Consider the following 18,936-nt stretch of genomic DNA (forward strand, 5'->3'; position numbering starts at 1 on the left):
TTACGGAAGCTGGTTTCTAGATCTAGAAATATTTTTACCCAGTTTTGTTTCCGAGGCTTGTTTTTGGGGGCTTCTCTTTCACTGTGGATTTTTGTTAGTTAATTTTAAGTTTAATTTTGTCTTTTAATGTTATCATTCCAGAAATGTTGGGGGATATGGAAAAAAACACTTAGTAATCTTTCTATGCCTCACTTACTTTCTCCATATATAAAATGGATAATAATAAATAAATAATAATAATAAATAATTAATACCTATTGGTGGGGCCTAAAAATATTTGTAAAGCATTTTAAGATGCTAAGATCAAAGGAAAATCCATTTAGTTGGAAGGCTATATGGACACTCAAATCAGGATACACCTGGCTTATATTAATTTAGTTTAAGTCAAGTAGGAATTTAGTTTAAAATGACTAGGGACAACTTTAAGCTAACCAGAATAAACTCATCTTAATCTGAAGTAAGAGTATGTACACAAAGTTTTGTGCTGGCTTAATTAAATCAGTTTAAAAACCAATTTAAGTTACACCAGTGCAACGGTTGTGTCTAAATAAGATCTTAAAAAAGCATGTATTGGAAAAGAATTTTGGGGGCCTAATTCTGTGCTGACTTACACCCCATGTAAATCAGAGTTGAATTTTCCCTAAACATCTAAAATTCATTTAAAACATGTTATTTGGGTAGCCACAATCATTGCAAAACACAGTCTTTGGATAGGTTATTACCCACCACAGACCCCACCTACTCATCCACTTGACAGGAATCTTATACAGGAAATCAAAGGGGTCAGTGACATGATTTATAGCCCAGTCCTGGCTTCTGCTCAGTTCTTCACATTTGAGGCATGCTGGATGTCTGTGAAGCTGCAGCAGTCTAATAACCATAAAAGATCAAAATCAAAAGTGACACAGAATGGGCATATAGAAGATATACAGCCAACAGGATGTCATAGATCTGAAGATACCAACTGTGATATGAAGAACCCAGGTGTAACTTTTCTACTCAAAGTCAGTGTTTTGGGGGCAACCTCCTGCTGCTATCGTTCTGGGTTCTCCTCACATGTTGCATCTTATAGCTCATTGTTTTTTAAAGCTGTAAGTCACTGTGTAAAGCAGGTCTGGCCAACCTGAGCCTGAAAACGAGACAGAATTTACCAATGAACATTGCCAAAGAGTCACAGTAATATGTTAGCAGGCCCCCATCCACTACCGTCCTCCAGCCCCTAGTGCCTCCTGCCCACTGGCAACCCCACCAATCAACGCCTCCCCCTCTCCCCATGCCTCCCACCCGCCACAATCAGCTGTTTGGCAGTGTGCAGGAGGCTCTGGTGGGGAAGAGGGAGGAGCGAGGGCATGGCAGGCTTCGAAGAAGAGGCAGGAGTCTTGGGGGAAGGGGTGGAGTGGTGGCAGGACCTGAGGCAGAGCAGGGGGTTGAGCACTGAGCACCCCACACCACATTGGAAAGTTAGCATCTGTAGCTCCAGCCTCGGAGTCAGCACCTATACAAAGAACCGCATATTAACCTCTGAAGACCTGCATGCAGCTCTGGAGCCACAGATTGGCCACAAATGATGTAAAGATTAAGGAGTTAGACTGAACTTTTGCTTTTGATAATACCTATACCAGACACTTCTAAGACAGACAAAAACAAAAACAAAAGAGTATTCCAGTTTTCCACTTATTGATGCAAGTTTCTACAGATACTAATAGCACAATCCCTCTAAAATCCTCTGCTTATGGAACCAAATAATTTGCAATACAGAATGTCTATGTTATAAGACAGATGTTTATAGTGTTCTTCAATGGAGCTGAAAACCAGGCAGCTACAGCTTTAGGTTAGAGATGAAAAGCTACTGTAGTAATATAAAGCCTTTCAGCAAGAGTGCATTCCTTTAAATAAAACAACCCACAACCCATTCCATTACTCAGGTGAATTTAATGTAATGTTACACTATTCCATGCAACTAACATTTGCTATCAACATGGTTTTGTAGTGGAGTTTAAATCTGAGAGAGAAAAGCAAGTCAGTGTGCTTTGAGCCAATTGGATGTAAGCCCAGTGCAACAGTCCTTAGTCAGACAACGTTCCAGTCAGAGTTAGCAGCTTCTAAAAGACTGCAAAATCTTGGCAATATGAAAGAAACAGCAAAATCGTCTGTTTGAAGGATTCATTTTTTCAGACTCTGTTAGGTTCCCAATCTGCTTGCATCTGAAAATTGAAACAAAATGTCAATATTTGCTAAAAGTGAAGTACAGTTTGCTACATTATTTTTCTTGTTTTTAATTTTTATTTGTATACATTGGGGAGACCTTACATTGTTAAAGTCCTGATTAAAAAAAACTTTTATTTAATGGTGTTTCTAAGTTTCCTAATTTTAATTTGCAATGTCAGTTCTAAGTGCACTATTGCTGTTATTATTATTCATATGCATCTACACAGTACCATAACTTGTCATGGTATTTGACATAGACTCTTAAAAGACAGAGCCCCTGCCTTGAGGAGCTTACAATCTAAATTAAACAAAAATAGAAGAGGAAAAGATGCTAATGAAAGTGACAGGGATAAGAGTGAAAGGGTTAAATGAATAATAATAATAATGCTAATCATATTATAATTCTTATTTTAAGTAGAGATGGATGTAACACAAGACAGGAGAAGTAAAGAGCCCAGGAGTGGAAGTCCACAATGGAAAGCAAAGTGAAGTGGGTTCTGAGGGATTTGAAGACAGAGAGTAGGGACATTTGATGCGCAGGAAAAGGATATTGTTCCAAGCATGGAGAGCAACATGAAAAAGAGGATAAAAGCAAAAGTGAGAGGAGGGAGCCACAAGGGAAGAAAAGTGGGCAGAGCGTAGGAGGTGAGGTAAGGGAGGTGAGGAGTGACAGGAGATTAGAGATGAGATGTCAGCAGGGGCAGAGCCATGTGGAGCCTTGAAAGTAAATAGAAAGGATCTGAACTTTATGCAAAAAGAGACCAGGAGCCAGAAAAAGGACTCAAGGGGTGCGTGTGAGAGAGAGAGAGAGAGAGAGAGAGAGAGAGTAGCAGGAGAGGAAAAGTATGTGAGCTGTTGAATGTTGGAGAGACTGAATTCAGCTGAAGCTAGACAAATTCAGACTGGAAATAAGGTGTATATTCTTAATGGAGAAAGTAATTAACCATTGGAACCATTGGGTCTTGGTGGATTCTCCATCACTGACAATTTTTGAACCAAGAATTGATGTTTTAAAGACGTGGTCTAGAAATTATGTTGGGGCAGTTCAATGGCCTGTGTTATACGAGAGGTCAGACCTGATGATCAGCATGGTCCCTTCTGGCCTTGTAATCTACAAATCTAAGAAGGAAGAGGGAAGAGTCAGAGATGCTGAAGAAGAGGAGTTTACAGTTGTCTGTGGGTGTGTCTTAGTGGGCAAAAATGGTGTGTTTATCTATTGTGTTAGCTCAACCAAGTTAGCTTAAAGTAATTGAAAGGTCCTGTTAAGCTGCAGATTTACATATTAGCTGGCCTTGTTCTTACTACCCCAACAGCAACTGATTGTCTAGAACAGCTATTCAAAACCACAGTGGCTTATTCCCCTACTGGAAAGACAGTACTGTCCCTTTCAGGTCCATCAGAGTATCTGTAGAAAACTGATCAATAAAGAAGTTAACTATATTTCTCAAATGTGTGTGTTTTGGGAGGGTCCTGTATCATTTTATCACTTCATTTTATAGGCCTGTTTTGCTACCTGCTGGATGATTTCTTGGTTCTCTTCTCCTGAAAAGGACTGAGAGAAATTATTATTCTAGTCTTATTTTCATATTGCCATAGACTGGACAATAAAGAAGTGTATTGGGAACATAATACTGGTGTAGCCTGGGTAGATGGCAAAAGTTTAGAAGATCTAAACATTGCTGATGATATTGCACTACTGAATGACATCCCTGATAAGTTACAAACAAAGACAGACAGCCTGGCAAAATAAAGAAACAAGCCAAGCAGGGCTCAAAATTAGTTATACCAAAACAAACATCTTTGAAACCCAGATGTCAAGCTGTAACATCACATTAGAAGACAAATATATCAAGACAGTAGAACCGTTCACCTACCGGACATCACCATATTGGCCAATGGCCATCTCAAGAAGAAAGTGACAGCAAGGATAGGAAAGGCACACCATTTACTAAACTCAATAACATATGGAAATCAAAGCTATATAGCTCCAGAACAAAACTCACAATTTTCAATTCAAACATATTCTCAGTGCTAACCTATGGCTGTGAGAGCTGGACATTTATGTTAGATAGAAAATAAATGCCTAGTAAATATTCTGGGAATTGATTGGAAAGACCCCGTTACCTAATGAAGGGATATGAGAAATCACCAACCAGTGGCTCATTTTCACCAGAATCAGAAGGAAGCATTTATTTGGGGCATGTACTCTGGATGCCAGCACACAAACTCCCACCTGAAGCTGTCAAGTGGAAATCAAATAGTGTGAGGAAACAAGAGCGCCCAAGAGAAACCTTAAGAACTGTTAGCGGGGAGGGTAGAACAGTCGATCTGAACACCACAGAGCAGATGGAAGTAGCAGCAGATGACAGAGAGGAATGGAAGAGACTAGTATCTGCCCCACATGACAATATTGGCATGAGAAGGATTTAATAGTAAATCATTTTCATACTGAGGGACTGTTTGGTTTTTATAATGCAGGCAGGATGCACAAGGACATGCAGATACCTTTTCATATATTTTTCTGAAATCCTAAAACATTCCATTATCTTTGTGCAGGGAAAGATCTATCTTTTTTCTATATCCTACAAACATACATGATGGGGTGATTCGCCATTAAAATGAGCACTGAACATTTCATTCTCAACTATGTTTTAGCAGCAAAGAGCTTGTAAAATTTGTTTAAAGGTCACAAAAAATGCTAATACTTTGGCCTGATTCTGATCCAGTAACATAGGTATAAATTGAAATAGCTCCACTGAAGCCAGTGGAACTACATCATGGTAAAAAGGCATAAAAGATCTGAAACAGGCCTTCTCTTTTTAAAATCCATGGATTAACTTCACTTTAATTAGAAAAAGTGATTACTGTATACGCACTGGATATTCATACATTGAGTTTCCTATATGCAAATTATTTGGTTGTATAAACAGACATAGCAGTTTAGCATTAGATAAGCATTATCTATAGGCATGTAAAGTATTATATTAAAAAAAAGCTTACTATACAACTAAGCTGTCATAAAGAATGGGTCAAATAATGTACCATGCGAAACATGAAGCATACAAGCAATAGTAACCATCTGACCTTGCACAAAATATAATAAGAAATGTGTCCACTATGTTATTTTTAGACATGCCACTGGGAGCACATTCATCATGAATGAGGGATAGTCAAGAAAAATTGTGTCCGGGAGGACAGAGATTTCTAGCTAGCCAGACCAGAAGCCTAATTATGACAAAGCCTATGTTATTCTGTGTATTTGCCTTCAAGATAAATTAAACTGAATGTTAGGTGAACTGAGACATCGCTGAGTCCTTGCTGAAGTAAAGACATAATACTGGCAATAATAAATAAATAATAATAGTAATCGTGATGATATTAATAATAAATAATTAATATATGGCACTTTTCATCTTCAGCCTGCTTTTACAAATATCATCTAACTGATTAATTAATATTCACAACAGCCTGCAAGGCAGGTAAGTATTATTATTCCTATTTTGTACTGTGGAAAATAGAGAGAGAGTAAGTTACTTTTACCCCAGGATAGTCACAGTTGAGGCTGGAATTAGAACTGAAGCATTCTTGGATTCTATCTATTATTATTAGATGTTTTATTACAGCATCTCCAAGAATCCCCAATCAGGATCAGAGTGCTATTGTGCTGCATGTTTACAAACAAGCAATTTTAAAAAGGCAATCTCTGCTCCATGGAGATTGCAGACTAAACAAAAATAGGATGTTACATGTGGGTGGAGCACTCAGTGGAGGGAAATGGAGAAAGAAAGACAAGGAAAACAGGAACACATGATGACACAGATGAATTGCCTACAGTTGAGGGGAATGGCTTCTCCTGCTCCAGGTCTGTGGGCAGCTAATCTGCCCCAGCAGACCTACGGTAGATGTGGGCTCGGGCCTGTGATCAGGGCCGAACAACAAACATAGTTATGGATCTCCAGCCCCTGGTCGAGGCAGGGCAGCCCAGAGTCCCTTGGGCAGGGCAGTAGAGAGTCTAAGGGGCTCAGGCCTGCACTCAGGCTGGGCAGCAAAAAGTCGGGCCTCCTAGCTCTAGTCGAGGGCTGACAAGCACAGGCTTCTTGCCTAAGAGAGGGGGAGACTGCCACCCACAGCTTGGGATAGCGGGGAGACACGGGCTCTACTCCACTACGTCCTGGCCCAGGGCCCTAGAGTGGTCTGCCACTGGGTCAGCAAGGATCCTGACCGCAAAATGCTGACTCACTTGCTGCCAGCGTTGCAGCCAGTACCCCCAGGGCCACTTCCCAATTCCCCCTCAGGATGTACCTGGATCTGTAGAGGGTTGTCCCGGTTATCCAGAATCACAAGCTAAATATAAGTCAGTAGTGTAACACTGTTCCAAAAAGCAAACATCATTCTGGGATGTATTAGCAGGAGCATTGTAAGCAAGACACGAGATGTAATTCTTCCACTCTACTCCACGCTGATTAGGCCTCATCTAGAGTATTGTGTTCAGTTCTGGGTGCCACATTTCAAGAAAGATGTGGACAAATTGTAGAAAGTCCAGAGAAGAGCAATAGAAATGATTAAAGGTCTAGAAAACATGACCTATGAGAGAAGATTGAAAAGACTGGGTTTGTTTAGTCTGGAGAAGAGAAGACTGAGAAGGGATATGATAACAGTTGTCAAGTACATTAAAGATTGTTACAAGGAAGAGGGAGAAAAAATGTTCTCCTTAACCTCTGAGGATAGGACAAGAAACAATGGGCTTAAATTGCAGTGAGGGCAGTTTAGGCTGGACATTAGGAAAAATTTCCTGTCACAGTGGTTAAGCACTGGAATAAATTGCCTAGGGAGGTTGTGGAATCTCCATCACTGGAGATTTTTAGGAGCAGGTTACACAAACACCTCTCAAGGATGTTCTACATCAGTGGTGGCCAAACTGTGGTTTGCAAACCACATGCAGCTCTTTTACAGTTAAAGTGCAGCTCACTAATCCCCCTAAGCCCTTGTCCCCCACCCATTCTCTGCCTACTAGACTGGGGGGAGAGCTCAGGGCTTCTGCCCTCTGGTGGGGTGGGGTGGGGTGGGGGGACTAAAAGCTTCTGGTGCCTGATGAGAAGGGGGAGGCACAATTTAAAGTTTCAGCCCCCCAACAACTTGAGTCATCCCTCCAGGCACATGCACCTCTGACCCTGAGCAGCCCCTCCCTGCATCTCCCAGGTGTTAGCTCCTCCTGGAAAGGCAGCAGCAAACATCTGGGAGCTGCAGGGAGAGGCTGCTGCTTTAGGTCCATGGGGAGAGGCAGCAGCAAAAGCAGCAGCTCTCCCTGCTGCTCCCAGCTGTTTGTAGGTGCCTCTCGCTATTGCCGTAGCTCCCAGCTCTGTCTGAAGCAGCTGCTGTGCAAGGATGGGGGCTCAGCAGCACCATGTGACCAACCAAGGCCAGGAAACCCTGGCAAAAATCTGGGATGGGCACATGACCCCCCACGCATCACTTCTGGTTCTGCCCAGTGGGGAGAGAGGTCTCAGGACTTCAGCCCTGCAGGACATGCCTGCTGGGGCACAGAACTTCAGCAAAAGTAGGGCTTCAGCCCTGAGCCCTGGCAGGCACCTCCCCTAGGGCTGGAGTCCTGAGCCCCCTCTATCTGCAGGGCTGAAGCCTCGAGTCTGGCAGGTGAGCCCCAGCTCTCAAACTTTTGAAGATCATCGTATGCAGCTCAGATGGTCAGTAAGTTTGGCCACCCCTGTTCTAGATAATACTTGCAGGGGACTAGACTAGAAGACCTCTCAAGTTCCCTTCCAGTCCTATGATTCTAGGATTATTTATTTTTACACGGTCCCAGACTGCTGGCAGGCATGATTTTAAATAAATTAAAATAAATAAATGTATTACTTAATGAAACAAATTATTGCAATCATTGCCTCTTATTTTTCCAATCTATAATTCTAGAATTGTTTCCCTATCTTATTAAAGAGTGTGGTATACACACGTTAGGAGTTCCTCACCTCTTGATCACTCTATCTATAGATCTCAAGCACTTGTCAAGGATGGGTAACTCAGGTTCAAAGGGGTCATGTGACTTTGCCAAAGTTACATGGTAAATACATGTCAAATCCAGAGGGCAAAAGCTTACCGTCTACCCCAAAGAGATGCCAAATAAATCACTCAGTTTTTCAGTATCAAAGCTTTCCTCTTTTTAAAATGGGATAACAATCATAATTAGCACTTCCATAGCACTTTTTCACCTAGAGTTCTTAAAGTGCTTGACGGAAGTCAGTAAACAAATATAAATAGCTCAGTTTGACTGAATGTGAGCTCGACTATAATATCATTTACTCCAATTTAATACCAGAGCCATTCCACTAGTTAACAACTTCTTATAGGAAAATTGACCCTATTTTATGCAACAAACTGAACAGTTCTTAAATTGTGCAAGTAGAGAAAATAATGTGTTTTAGAACAGTTTTCCTGCAAGTCCCATATACAATCTACTATTATAATTTGCTTAGGCAATGTGTAGAAAAGTCATTCTCTCTCATTTTCCTCCATAAACAATCTCAGTATTCACATTTTTACAGCTCTGTTAAGTGTTTATTTTCTTAATATGTTTTAAAATTGTAATGCTGTCTGTAAATCTAGTTTAATTGTATTTCAGATGGCAACAACCTTTCAAGTGGCTATTCTTCAGGTAAATCTATCTGTTGTTATTCTTTACTTCTTGTGTTCTGTGTATATTATTTCAAGGTCTTGCTGAGTTTTACATTACCCAGCCAGAGAGTAAATTAAAGTTCAGCTCTTGCCACAACTCTCTGAATACTCTTTTCAGCAAAACTGTAGCTATAACACTTGAACTATTAAATCTGAGATCAGCTTGTATGAAGGTAAAACCCAGATGTAGTGAAGGTTGTCAGCTTATTCTGACTATAAGTCCTGAATACACAAAGCATAGAAGTCTATGTATCTAGAGGTGAAATAAACCATATGACAGAAATCTTTCCAGCTGTATGAATTAGAGTTTGGAACATGACTTCGTAAAGAGCCCCTCCTCCTAGGATTTTCACTTCCTGGTCTTGCAGACAGAACAAATGCTATCTACTCAATAAAGTCTGGTGATCTAGTTAATGGTAAAGGCTGGCAACTTTTTGCAAGTTTCCAATAATAAATAGGATAGATTCCTTCACAGATTTCAAGACTACTGTACTTTGTGGTAGAAGACATTAAAAGACAGTGCTAGCTGAATAATTCATTGCATATAATATTTATTATGATTGACATTCTCATTAAATAATTATTTACAAATAATTGTGTTCATTTTTTAACTTAATATGTGGCTAAGAAAGAAGATTACAATAAGAAACAATATTTTCTGCTTGAGGAGAGCAAAAACACACAGCTAGCGCTTTAAATAACATGAGATGGATGGAGGTAAAGTTGACACCTAATATAACTAGTGTCTCCTATAAATACAACTTACCTTCCTTTTTACTGATTTTGAACCAGAAATGACAAAAAAAAAACAAAAAACCTAAGATGCCTAGTAAATTTTAATATAGCAACAGGGAACAATATAATAAAATCTGGACAGACAGGTAGAGAGATAAAATAAACATATATGTTTATAAACACATAAACATATAAGCGCTTATTAATGTCATACACATAAAAATGCCATCTGTAGTTTGTCAATGTGTTGAGACAGCCAGAGAGATAAAATAACATTCCCACATACAAGGAGGAATAAACAAGGCAGTTACTGTCCCAGAAACATGGGAGCTGCAGAAGAATTTGAAGTGGAATAACAGTTCAACTTAAAATTTCCCAGAAAATGGGAAGTAAAGTAACCAAAATGCCAGGTCCATGCTACTGAGTTACGATGGATGAAGAAATACTCAGAGGAGGTAGCCGAGAACTAGTAGAAGTTAGGGGGTACTTTATCTTGCTCCAGCTTCCAATCTGGCACCTGGAGATGCTTTCTTCTTCCTGTAAGGAAGGAGAGAAAAACAAAGCAAGCAGAGGAGATAATTAGGGGACTAAGAAAATGACTCATGTGTACATGCCCCTATGTTTGAGTGTGCAGGGAAATAAGAGGTGGGAAAAACATAGTAGTGATCATAAGCTATCATGCCTTATTTTCTGATCTGATAATCCCAGGGAAGGCAGAGGCATGCAGTGCATTTAAACACTTGCTATTACTTTGGCCATGGAGTCAGTGTTTAGGGATTTTATTTACAGAAATTGGCTCCTCTTGATTCTGAGTCTGATGAGATCCACATAACAAAACCCCAGTACACTTTGTTTTATGCTTGGTTAACTGTTTTCTTCCAGCCTGAAAGCAGGCGTTCAACAATAGCCTGCCTCTGCATTTCCGATAACCTGAGTTTTGGAATGATTCCCTGCACGCAATCATCAGTCCATCACTGAAGAGGACTCCCTCTGCTGCTCTCACAAATAGATCACTTGGCTCAGCTTCAGGGAAAGTCTGAGAAGAACTGCGTTATTGAGTAAATCCATGGTCCGGATAGTCAATCAGGGAGGTTTGTCAGGGAACTGTCTAGCCTGACTACTACTTTCATCAGCACTTCCTGAGGAACTGGAAAGCAGGACAAATTTTGAAGTGTTGTGATTGTAAGAACTGGTGAACAGATCCATCTGTGGACAATGCAATAACTATCACATCCTTTGTCTAGAAATCCTGTCTACTTATAAGGGGGCAGTTATTGTGATTACATAGAAGCCAGGCAGGTTGTTTTCTTTGCTCTGACATAACATCCAGACTTATACAGCCAGATCAGTCATTCACTCTGATCTACTTAGCACAAGTTTGGTCACAGATGATGCCACACTATTGTTACTTGACAATACCTGGACATAGGCACCACATGGGCATCTGCAGTATAGTTTTAGGGCTCTCCAGACTGGGAGAAGCTCTCACATTTGATTCTTTATTGTGCAAAGGAGGTATTTTGGCTCCTTTGAGTATCTCTCAAGTATTACTGGAATGGGTAATCTAGGGAAGAGTGAAAGCTTAGGAGGAAGAAACACCACATGAAGTCCAGGCAAGCAGCCTGACAGAAGTTCACACTTCTTTCTTAGATAGGCACTTCTATTAAAGCCTCAGAAATCATCTTTACAGGCCTGTGTATTAGAGAGTGACTGGAAGGAAACAAAGGGAGCATAGATGCCAGAGACACCATGTAACCTGGCTAAATATCTGTGATGGGAGTTGATACTGCCTCCCAACACATATTTGTTATGGATGCCCTTTTGCAGAAGGGAATATTAGGGTAAGAGACCAGGAATCCACTATGTACTGAGAAAAACTAAACAGAGAGAGTGAGTTAAGGTAGAGCTTTCTGCATCTATCAGAAATCCTAGTGCCTTCAGCAAATGTATTGAAATTGAGATATTCAGCTGTAGGTACAACTCTGACTCTGCTGCAATGAAGATGTTGTGTAAGCAAATATGCATTTCTGCCCCTGGAGAATTTAGGAGATGTATAACTGGTGCCATCACCAGAGTAAAGACCCCTGGGGCAGTATTCAGGCCAAATGCCATTACCTTCCATTGATACAGAACTGTAATATAGGACAGGCTTAGGAATTTCTTGTAATTTAGGTGCATGGGGTTACCATGGAAACCCTTGTTCAGATAATTTTTTGCTGGAATATCTGCTTTACAAACAGTAACTTACATCTTTGAGACTATCTATGAGAAACATCTGGAAAGTCATAAGATGATGTAGGAGCATTAATTTTACAACCTGGCACTAACTCCATAACTTAGTGACATGAAAACAGCTTTTCCAGCCACCTCTACATGTTTCTATTCAGCACCACTCCTAAGGCCTGATTAGGGTGACCAAATAGCAAGTGTGAAAAATTGGGATGGAGGGGAAGCCTCTATATAAGAAAAAGCTCCAAATATTGGAACTGTCCCTATAAAATCGGGACTTCTGGTCACTCTAGGCCTGATACTGTTGGTTTTCTATAGTTCCCTATCAATGGCCCAGGAAGGCTATATCTCTCTAAGCCTATTTAACCCTTTGCACAAAATCACAACTGAAATACACTTTTAACCACTCCAACACCTATGACAGGTCAGATAGCTGAAGGTTCAGCCTTTCCCGGATCCAAACAGTGTTGTACCACACTCTGTCTGCTATAACTGTGCTTCTTAAGTACATTTGAAAATTCCAATGTGGAGACAATCTAAATTAGGGTTCTCCATGAGCTGTTGGTGCTTTTTTCATGATGCTTCAACACAGGATTATGGAAGATAGAAGGCTTCCCTACATGTTGTCCTGGAGTCCATCTTTTCCTCTAATGAAGAAAAGGTTCCTCACCAATAATTATCCAACCCATTCCAAGCATTCTGTGGACAATTAAGGACTGGTGTCAGGAAGCTTGGAAGCATCAGAAATTTCCAGCATCATGCATTGGAGAGCTATATGCAGATCTCTGAGGCTGAAGCCAGGAGCAGCCTTCGATGAAATTACTCAAGCACTAATGAGAGATCACCCAGAAAGGAAGGGTATACAGGAGCAGAGGAAATTGTACTGTGATAGAAAGCCTTACTAGGAGAGGAGGGGACAGGCTGCATTACCTACCATGATTCAGTTCATGTGTTCCCACTGCAGTCCTGTTGTAGGACCCCTGGGGAATGAGGTCTAGAGGAAAAAGGTCACTATAAGGTCTTTTATGTTCACACCAGCACTTTTGTCTGTGAAAGTTTTGATGGTCGGGATGTTTTTTTACTATGTACTGACAAATACTAAACCGAGAGAGTGAGTTAAGGTAGACAAAAGTGCCAGTATAGATGTAGCCTAAGCAAAAGTACCTCAGTCAGCATACCTATCTAAAACAGGGGCTTCCTGCTTTACAAAAACTGATCCTGTAGTCTTTATGTAGAGAAAACTCCCATTGACACTTTTGTCTATATTGAGACTTTTGGCCTGGGGCCATAATGTTTGCATCAGGCTATGTTATATTATTGAACTAAGTGAGAATGTGCTGTGCAACTCAGACAAATTGTGGATGGTCTTTCTGCTAGCTTTAGCTACAGTATTGCAGAAGGGATCTGACTTTTTTTTTTTTATAATGAACACTCAGCACATTATAAGGTTCATTGTCCATACTTTGAACATGAGCCACAATCCTCTCATTTTAAAGGATATTCTAGTTAAATAGCAGAAAATGGGAACTTTGTTAGAGAATTTATTTCAGTTTAAAAAAGAACAACAGAGATATTCATATGGGTTTTCTATTTAATGCCTTAAAGTCTTAGCAATGAGCAAAATTCTCACTGTGTATTCTTTCCAGCTGAACTACAGTTAGACAGCTAAATCGGTAATGCAGTCTAACATGGCCATATTAACCTAGTGAAGCAGAAAAGTCCATCTGCACCACCATGAATATGACTAAAATAGAGCACGCCAGCAAAAAGCTTTTAACAATATCTAATGCGAGGAAATCTTATGAATGGTATTTTAAAGGAGTACAATGTAATTGATGAAAAAAGTATTATAGTAATTGTTTGACCTTCAATGTAATAAGCCTGCAAAAGTGATTTATAAACTGCTTTGTAACTCAATTTCATGTGTATTAAAAACCATATAAAATGATTTTATGTATGTCACTAATATTTAACTGTGAGCAATTTAATCAAGTATTCATAATTTGTTAGGGAAAACATATAAGAAAGCTTTCAAAACAGCTCCCAAGATGTACTGTTATTGAATCCTGATTGCACAGATTGAAAATTGGCATCTCCAGCAGCTGTCCACATTCCATTTTTTTCTTGATTAATGTAATGGAAATTTTTGTGTGTACAGTACACTGGATATGAATGGAGGTTTCCCATGGAGTACAGTAGGTAAATCTCACATACATTTATTTTGTATTAAAAATCAGAAGTTAAATACTAACTGTATAGTACTTTACTTTTCAAAATTAAATAGGCTAAGCTGTGCTATCATTTGCTATGCATTAACTACTGTGCATATGCTTCCCTGAAAGATATATTATATCAGAACATTTCAGTATTCTGTCTTTTGATGAATCAAAGCATGAACAGATTAATCTCAGTGCTATAGATTAATAAAAATTAACTATCAACAAACACTGCTAATCAGAACAGACTGAAAACAACCAAAAACCAATCCCTAACCCAAATGGAGTTTTTACCCCTAAAAGGGAGAAGTATCAGAGATTCCATGACATCCACTAGGAACTTCACTATTGCTATTGATTTAATTGAGGAGGTGCTCAAATATTACAGTGATGGGTGGCAGTATAAAATCCTCAGAAAGAAATGTAGATAAATATTAATCACAATGCTTATTCAATGAAATATGGCATTTTTCATCACTTTAATTATTTTATGATGGTTTTTACATTATTCAACTAACTTGTATGGTAATTTCTGTTACTGTATTCTCTATATGTCAAAGGCATTAGAGCTTCCAATTAATTGGGTTACATTATACTTGAAGGATTTGCTGTTGTTTGTTTGGGTTTTTTTGCAATTCCTATCCACACTCCTTGCCCACATTTTCCTTAATTACTCCATTTTGTGTATTTCCACTGCTACTTGTATTTCTTATTGTGGTGCATCATCATCCATTCCTCATCATATAGCCCACCTTGAGATGCAATATGTTATGCTTAGTTATATACATCCGTGCAAATGAACTGAAGGTATTTATGTGGAATGGGTGTAACTGAGGGTAAAATTTGGCTTTTTTCCTTTCTTTTTGTAAATGTCTAGTGAAGAAATACACAATTTAAATGTACAAACATGAAATATGTTTGTGATGGACTGGGATCATGGTAAAATTGAAACAACTTTAGCTTTCCTGTTTGGAAAATTAGGATGTGTAAGTTTCCAATTTAAGTTATAGAGTAAATAAATGGATTTCAGTGAAATGGCAAAGGTACATTTGTAAGTGTATGAAATTTATCTGACAATAAAAAAACATAAATATGTATTTAAGGACATGGTTTCCTAGTAGTGTGGCAATTACATGTTATATCATGATTTCCATTAATGTATAGATTTTTAAAGCCAAAAGGAACTATTAGGTAAATCCAGTCTGACCCCTTGTAAAACACAGGCTATTGTACACCACCTTTGTACTGAGCCCAAAAGCTTGTGTTCAACTGAGGCATAAACCAGACTAAAGATAACTAAAGCAATATTACTTGTATATAATATTTCTTAGTTGTGCATTCTGTTGCTAAACAGTACACTATGAGATTTGTGTTAACAGATTACTTATGACTGGTGCTTCTATTCACTGTTCCGGCATTGTGAAAGAACAAAGATTTTATCACAAGTAACTAATTTTAGTAATTAACCTTTCTCATTTAATTTATATCTAGGCAAACTTTTTGGATTCAAGTTACCTGGACTGAGACTCTTAACATACAGAAAGCAGTCCTTACCACAGGAAGACCCTGATGCAGTTGTAGTAGATTCATCTAAGCACAGTGATGACTCAGTGGCTATGAAGCGCTTTAAATCCCCCACCAAAGAAAGCTGTAGCCCTTCTGAAGTGGATGACACAAAAGCACTGATACAGCCCAGAAAATGTTCTCCTTTGGTTAATATATCAGGACCTCTTGACCATTCTTCACCTAAACAGCAATGGGACCAACTTTACCCAGACACGCTGCAGACAAGCACACCACTAACTCATTCCAGATCAAAGGAAAGCATTTGTACTATAAGGAGAGCATCTTCAGTACATGATATAGAAGGATTTAACGTCCATCCCAAAAATGTTTTTAGGGATCGTCACGCAAGTGAAGGTAGGGTTGAAAATTAATAAATATTCTGTGATATATCTGAAGAGGGATTGTTGCATTGTTTTTAAGTTATCACTATTTCTTAAAACATAAGAGATTTTACAAATTTCATTAAAAATGATACTAAGAAAACAGTAGGGGTTCAGTCTTCTCACCCGTATGTATGTTGAGTTAGTATCTTTCTCCTGGGGTGGTAGCTTATATCTTAGTTCTGAATGGAAGTATGGCAAAATCAGAGTCAGTGGTTGCAAAACTGCTGTAAACATTTACAAGCCAGGAAATGACTAAGTTAAAATTGCATGTGTAACTTTAATTCTGCCCCTTTTGGTCACATGCATTACAATATGGCCTTTAATTATATGAAATGCTATTTCTCAGATAATGCAGTATTATAGCATGCAATTTTTCTTACAACCCTTGACACATGTATAGTATTCTCATTGTCATAAGTCCAGTGTTGGTGTCGGGGGTTAACTGACACTAGTACAAGTCAGCATAACTCCATTGAAATCCAGCGTGAACCAGGAGTAAATGAGAAATGAATCAGGACCTTTAACTTTTTATACTATACATGTTCTCTTTCAACCAGAAGAATTTTCCATGGGCCTTTCCTCCTGTTCTCCCAAGCTAGTCACTCCTAATCACTCTAAGAGGTCTGGGGAATGGGCTTTATGGTTTTCAGTTCCAGGAGAGAGGAAGCTTGGGAGACTTGGAGCCAGATGATATTGGAAAATCAGAAGTTTGGGGGCACTGAGAGTTAGGGAAAATAGAAAATGTGTTTGCATTGAAAACACTAAGACCCATGCATAAAGTTTTCAATAACACTGACATTCTTAAGCATTGGTGTATGGAGTTTTCAATTCCAACTACTAATTTATGTGGAAACTTTTACACACTCAGCCCAGGAAGTTGTGAATATCCTGGACAATGTTGTGTGCACATGCATGAAACTGCTCATGAAAAGGCATTTTCAATTTTAAAGACTTCCAACTAGTCTCCTTTTCCTTAACCCCAAACCTCTGCAATCTCAAGCTTCTCTGGCTCTTTTTTCTTCCTCTTCTGTGAATCCTAGCAGTTCTGCAGGAAGGAAACTCTGCTTCTGTGAACCTCCTGAGAAATCTAACATCTGAACCATGCACTGGGGTTAACAAGAAGATTAACAAAATGTTAACATTATTCCTTCTAGTTACTCCTCCTGCATTAAATAAAGTCAAACAGCACTTGCCATGAATCCACAGCTATTTATACATAAACATCAGCTGTGGAATTAGAACATAAAGCCCAGATCCACAAAGTCTCTAAGGCTTTGTGACACTGTGCATTGCAACACCTAACTTTTAGGCACCTAGAAAAGCATAGACACAATGCTGCCATCTACAAAGCCTGAGTTATGTCAGGGCTGATTCCCCACTCTGGCATTTTGAGTGCAGAAGGTGAGGGCCTGCAAGGATTCTAAAAACTAGCACTGGCCACTCCAGGCTTGTATTACACTCCCAGAGTTTCTCTCTGACCTGGGTTTCAGGTTACAATGCAAGCCAAGGCACAAAGATCAGTTCAGAAACTGGAGCCAAACAACTCAAAATTATGAATTTTCATTTTGGTTTGGCCCATTATGGAAATTTCAGTCTGGATCTTAAATTCCCCATAAGTTTGGACCCCAAAAAACACTTTGGTTGTTACTTTCTATTTTCAGAGCTTTGGCTGATAAAAATAATGCTCAGCTGGTATTAATAATATGGTGTAAATATGTTAAATTAAGTTTAATGATACATTTTCTTTAGTTGTGAATGATAAAAAGTTCTTGCAAAAATATTGATACAAATTAGTTCTTGACATTCTGTGGAGGAGCTAGATTTCACAGAATAACTACTTTACACATTTAAAATACAAAGCAAAAGAAATCTTAGTAACCTACATGAGACATTGTACAATATATATATGTGCTATGGATGTTGTACCTGATCACAGCTGCAAACCATGAGCCTGATTCTCCATTGTCTTGCATATTTATATCCAGGCCAAGTGCAAAATGGATATAAAACTGACCTCTTTTATGAAGGACTGTAAGATCTACTAATGAAAAGTGCTATAGAAGAGTTATGTATTATTGTTACCATCATTCTGATTGCACTTGCAAAGATGTAAATGATGATATAAGGCACAAGTGCAACAGCTGCCCTCTTGGCCAACACACCAGGACCTCTAGAGATAAATACATTATTTGCTACAGCTTGAGTTAAAGAGCTTCTGTAGGAAGGGGCTATAACAACTCATATCTTTTGTAAATTGGTACAGAGGGGGACCTGTAACACACACTCACCTGTGGGTTACATAAGGCAGTGGAGAATCAGGCCCTGTATCTTTATACAGTACAGGTGGATGTTAAATATGCTATAGAACAGTTCCAACAGCAGGATGAGTCTCAAGATTGTAGTAGCAATAGCAACCATCCCTGGTGCCATCTGTTGGGAAACTTGTTAGAAAGTAGCAACCTGTGCTGTAAGGATTTGTTAAATTTTTAGCCCATGAGTCAAAATCCTACTCACCTTATTCACACAAATAAGGCAAGCAGGATTTGATCCAACAATTTTTTCTTCACGGCACTCAATCCAGATGTTTTAGAAGGCAGGTACTATAGCTGAAGCATATAAAATCCTAAATAAAGGTCATTGCAATCATACAAGGACAAATTCAATGGTCCTAATCAAGCAAAACATCTGGCCCAAGGAAGGCACATAGCATAGGCCAATACATTTCTTTTCACTATTCTCTGTGTTTCTAGATCCTTAATAATTAGGAATTTTATGCAGAAGTCATGATTGAAATTGAAATGTAGCCTTCAGATTTAAAACATTTTTACATTTCCTCAATCTGAAAAAATATTAATGGAGCCTGTTTAAGATTCTAACAGAACCAGAATAAGGTAATTTAGTTTGCTGGTAAC

At 39.0% G+C, this 18,936-nt stretch overlaps 1 protein-coding gene across 1 annotated transcript in view; it reads left to right on the forward strand.

Moving 5' to 3' along the window:
• KCNH7 (potassium voltage-gated channel subfamily H member 7) overlaps positions 1 to 18,936 on the forward strand; it is a 353,127-nt gene that overhangs the window by 195,325 nt on the left and 138,866 nt on the right. The window contains exon 4 of the mRNA XM_030580821.1: positions 15,567 to 15,995. Within this exon, the coding sequence (XP_030436681.1) occupies positions 15,567 to 15,995 (429 nt within the window). The remainder of the gene's footprint in view (positions 1 to 15,566; positions 15,996 to 18,936) is intronic.

The sequence above is a fragment of the Gopherus evgoodei genome, chromosome 11 (assembly GCF_007399415.2).
Source record: "Gopherus evgoodei ecotype Sinaloan lineage chromosome 11, rGopEvg1_v1.p, whole genome shotgun sequence".
In the NCBI taxonomy this organism is placed as follows: domain Eukaryota; kingdom Metazoa; phylum Chordata; order Testudines; family Testudinidae; genus Gopherus; species Gopherus evgoodei.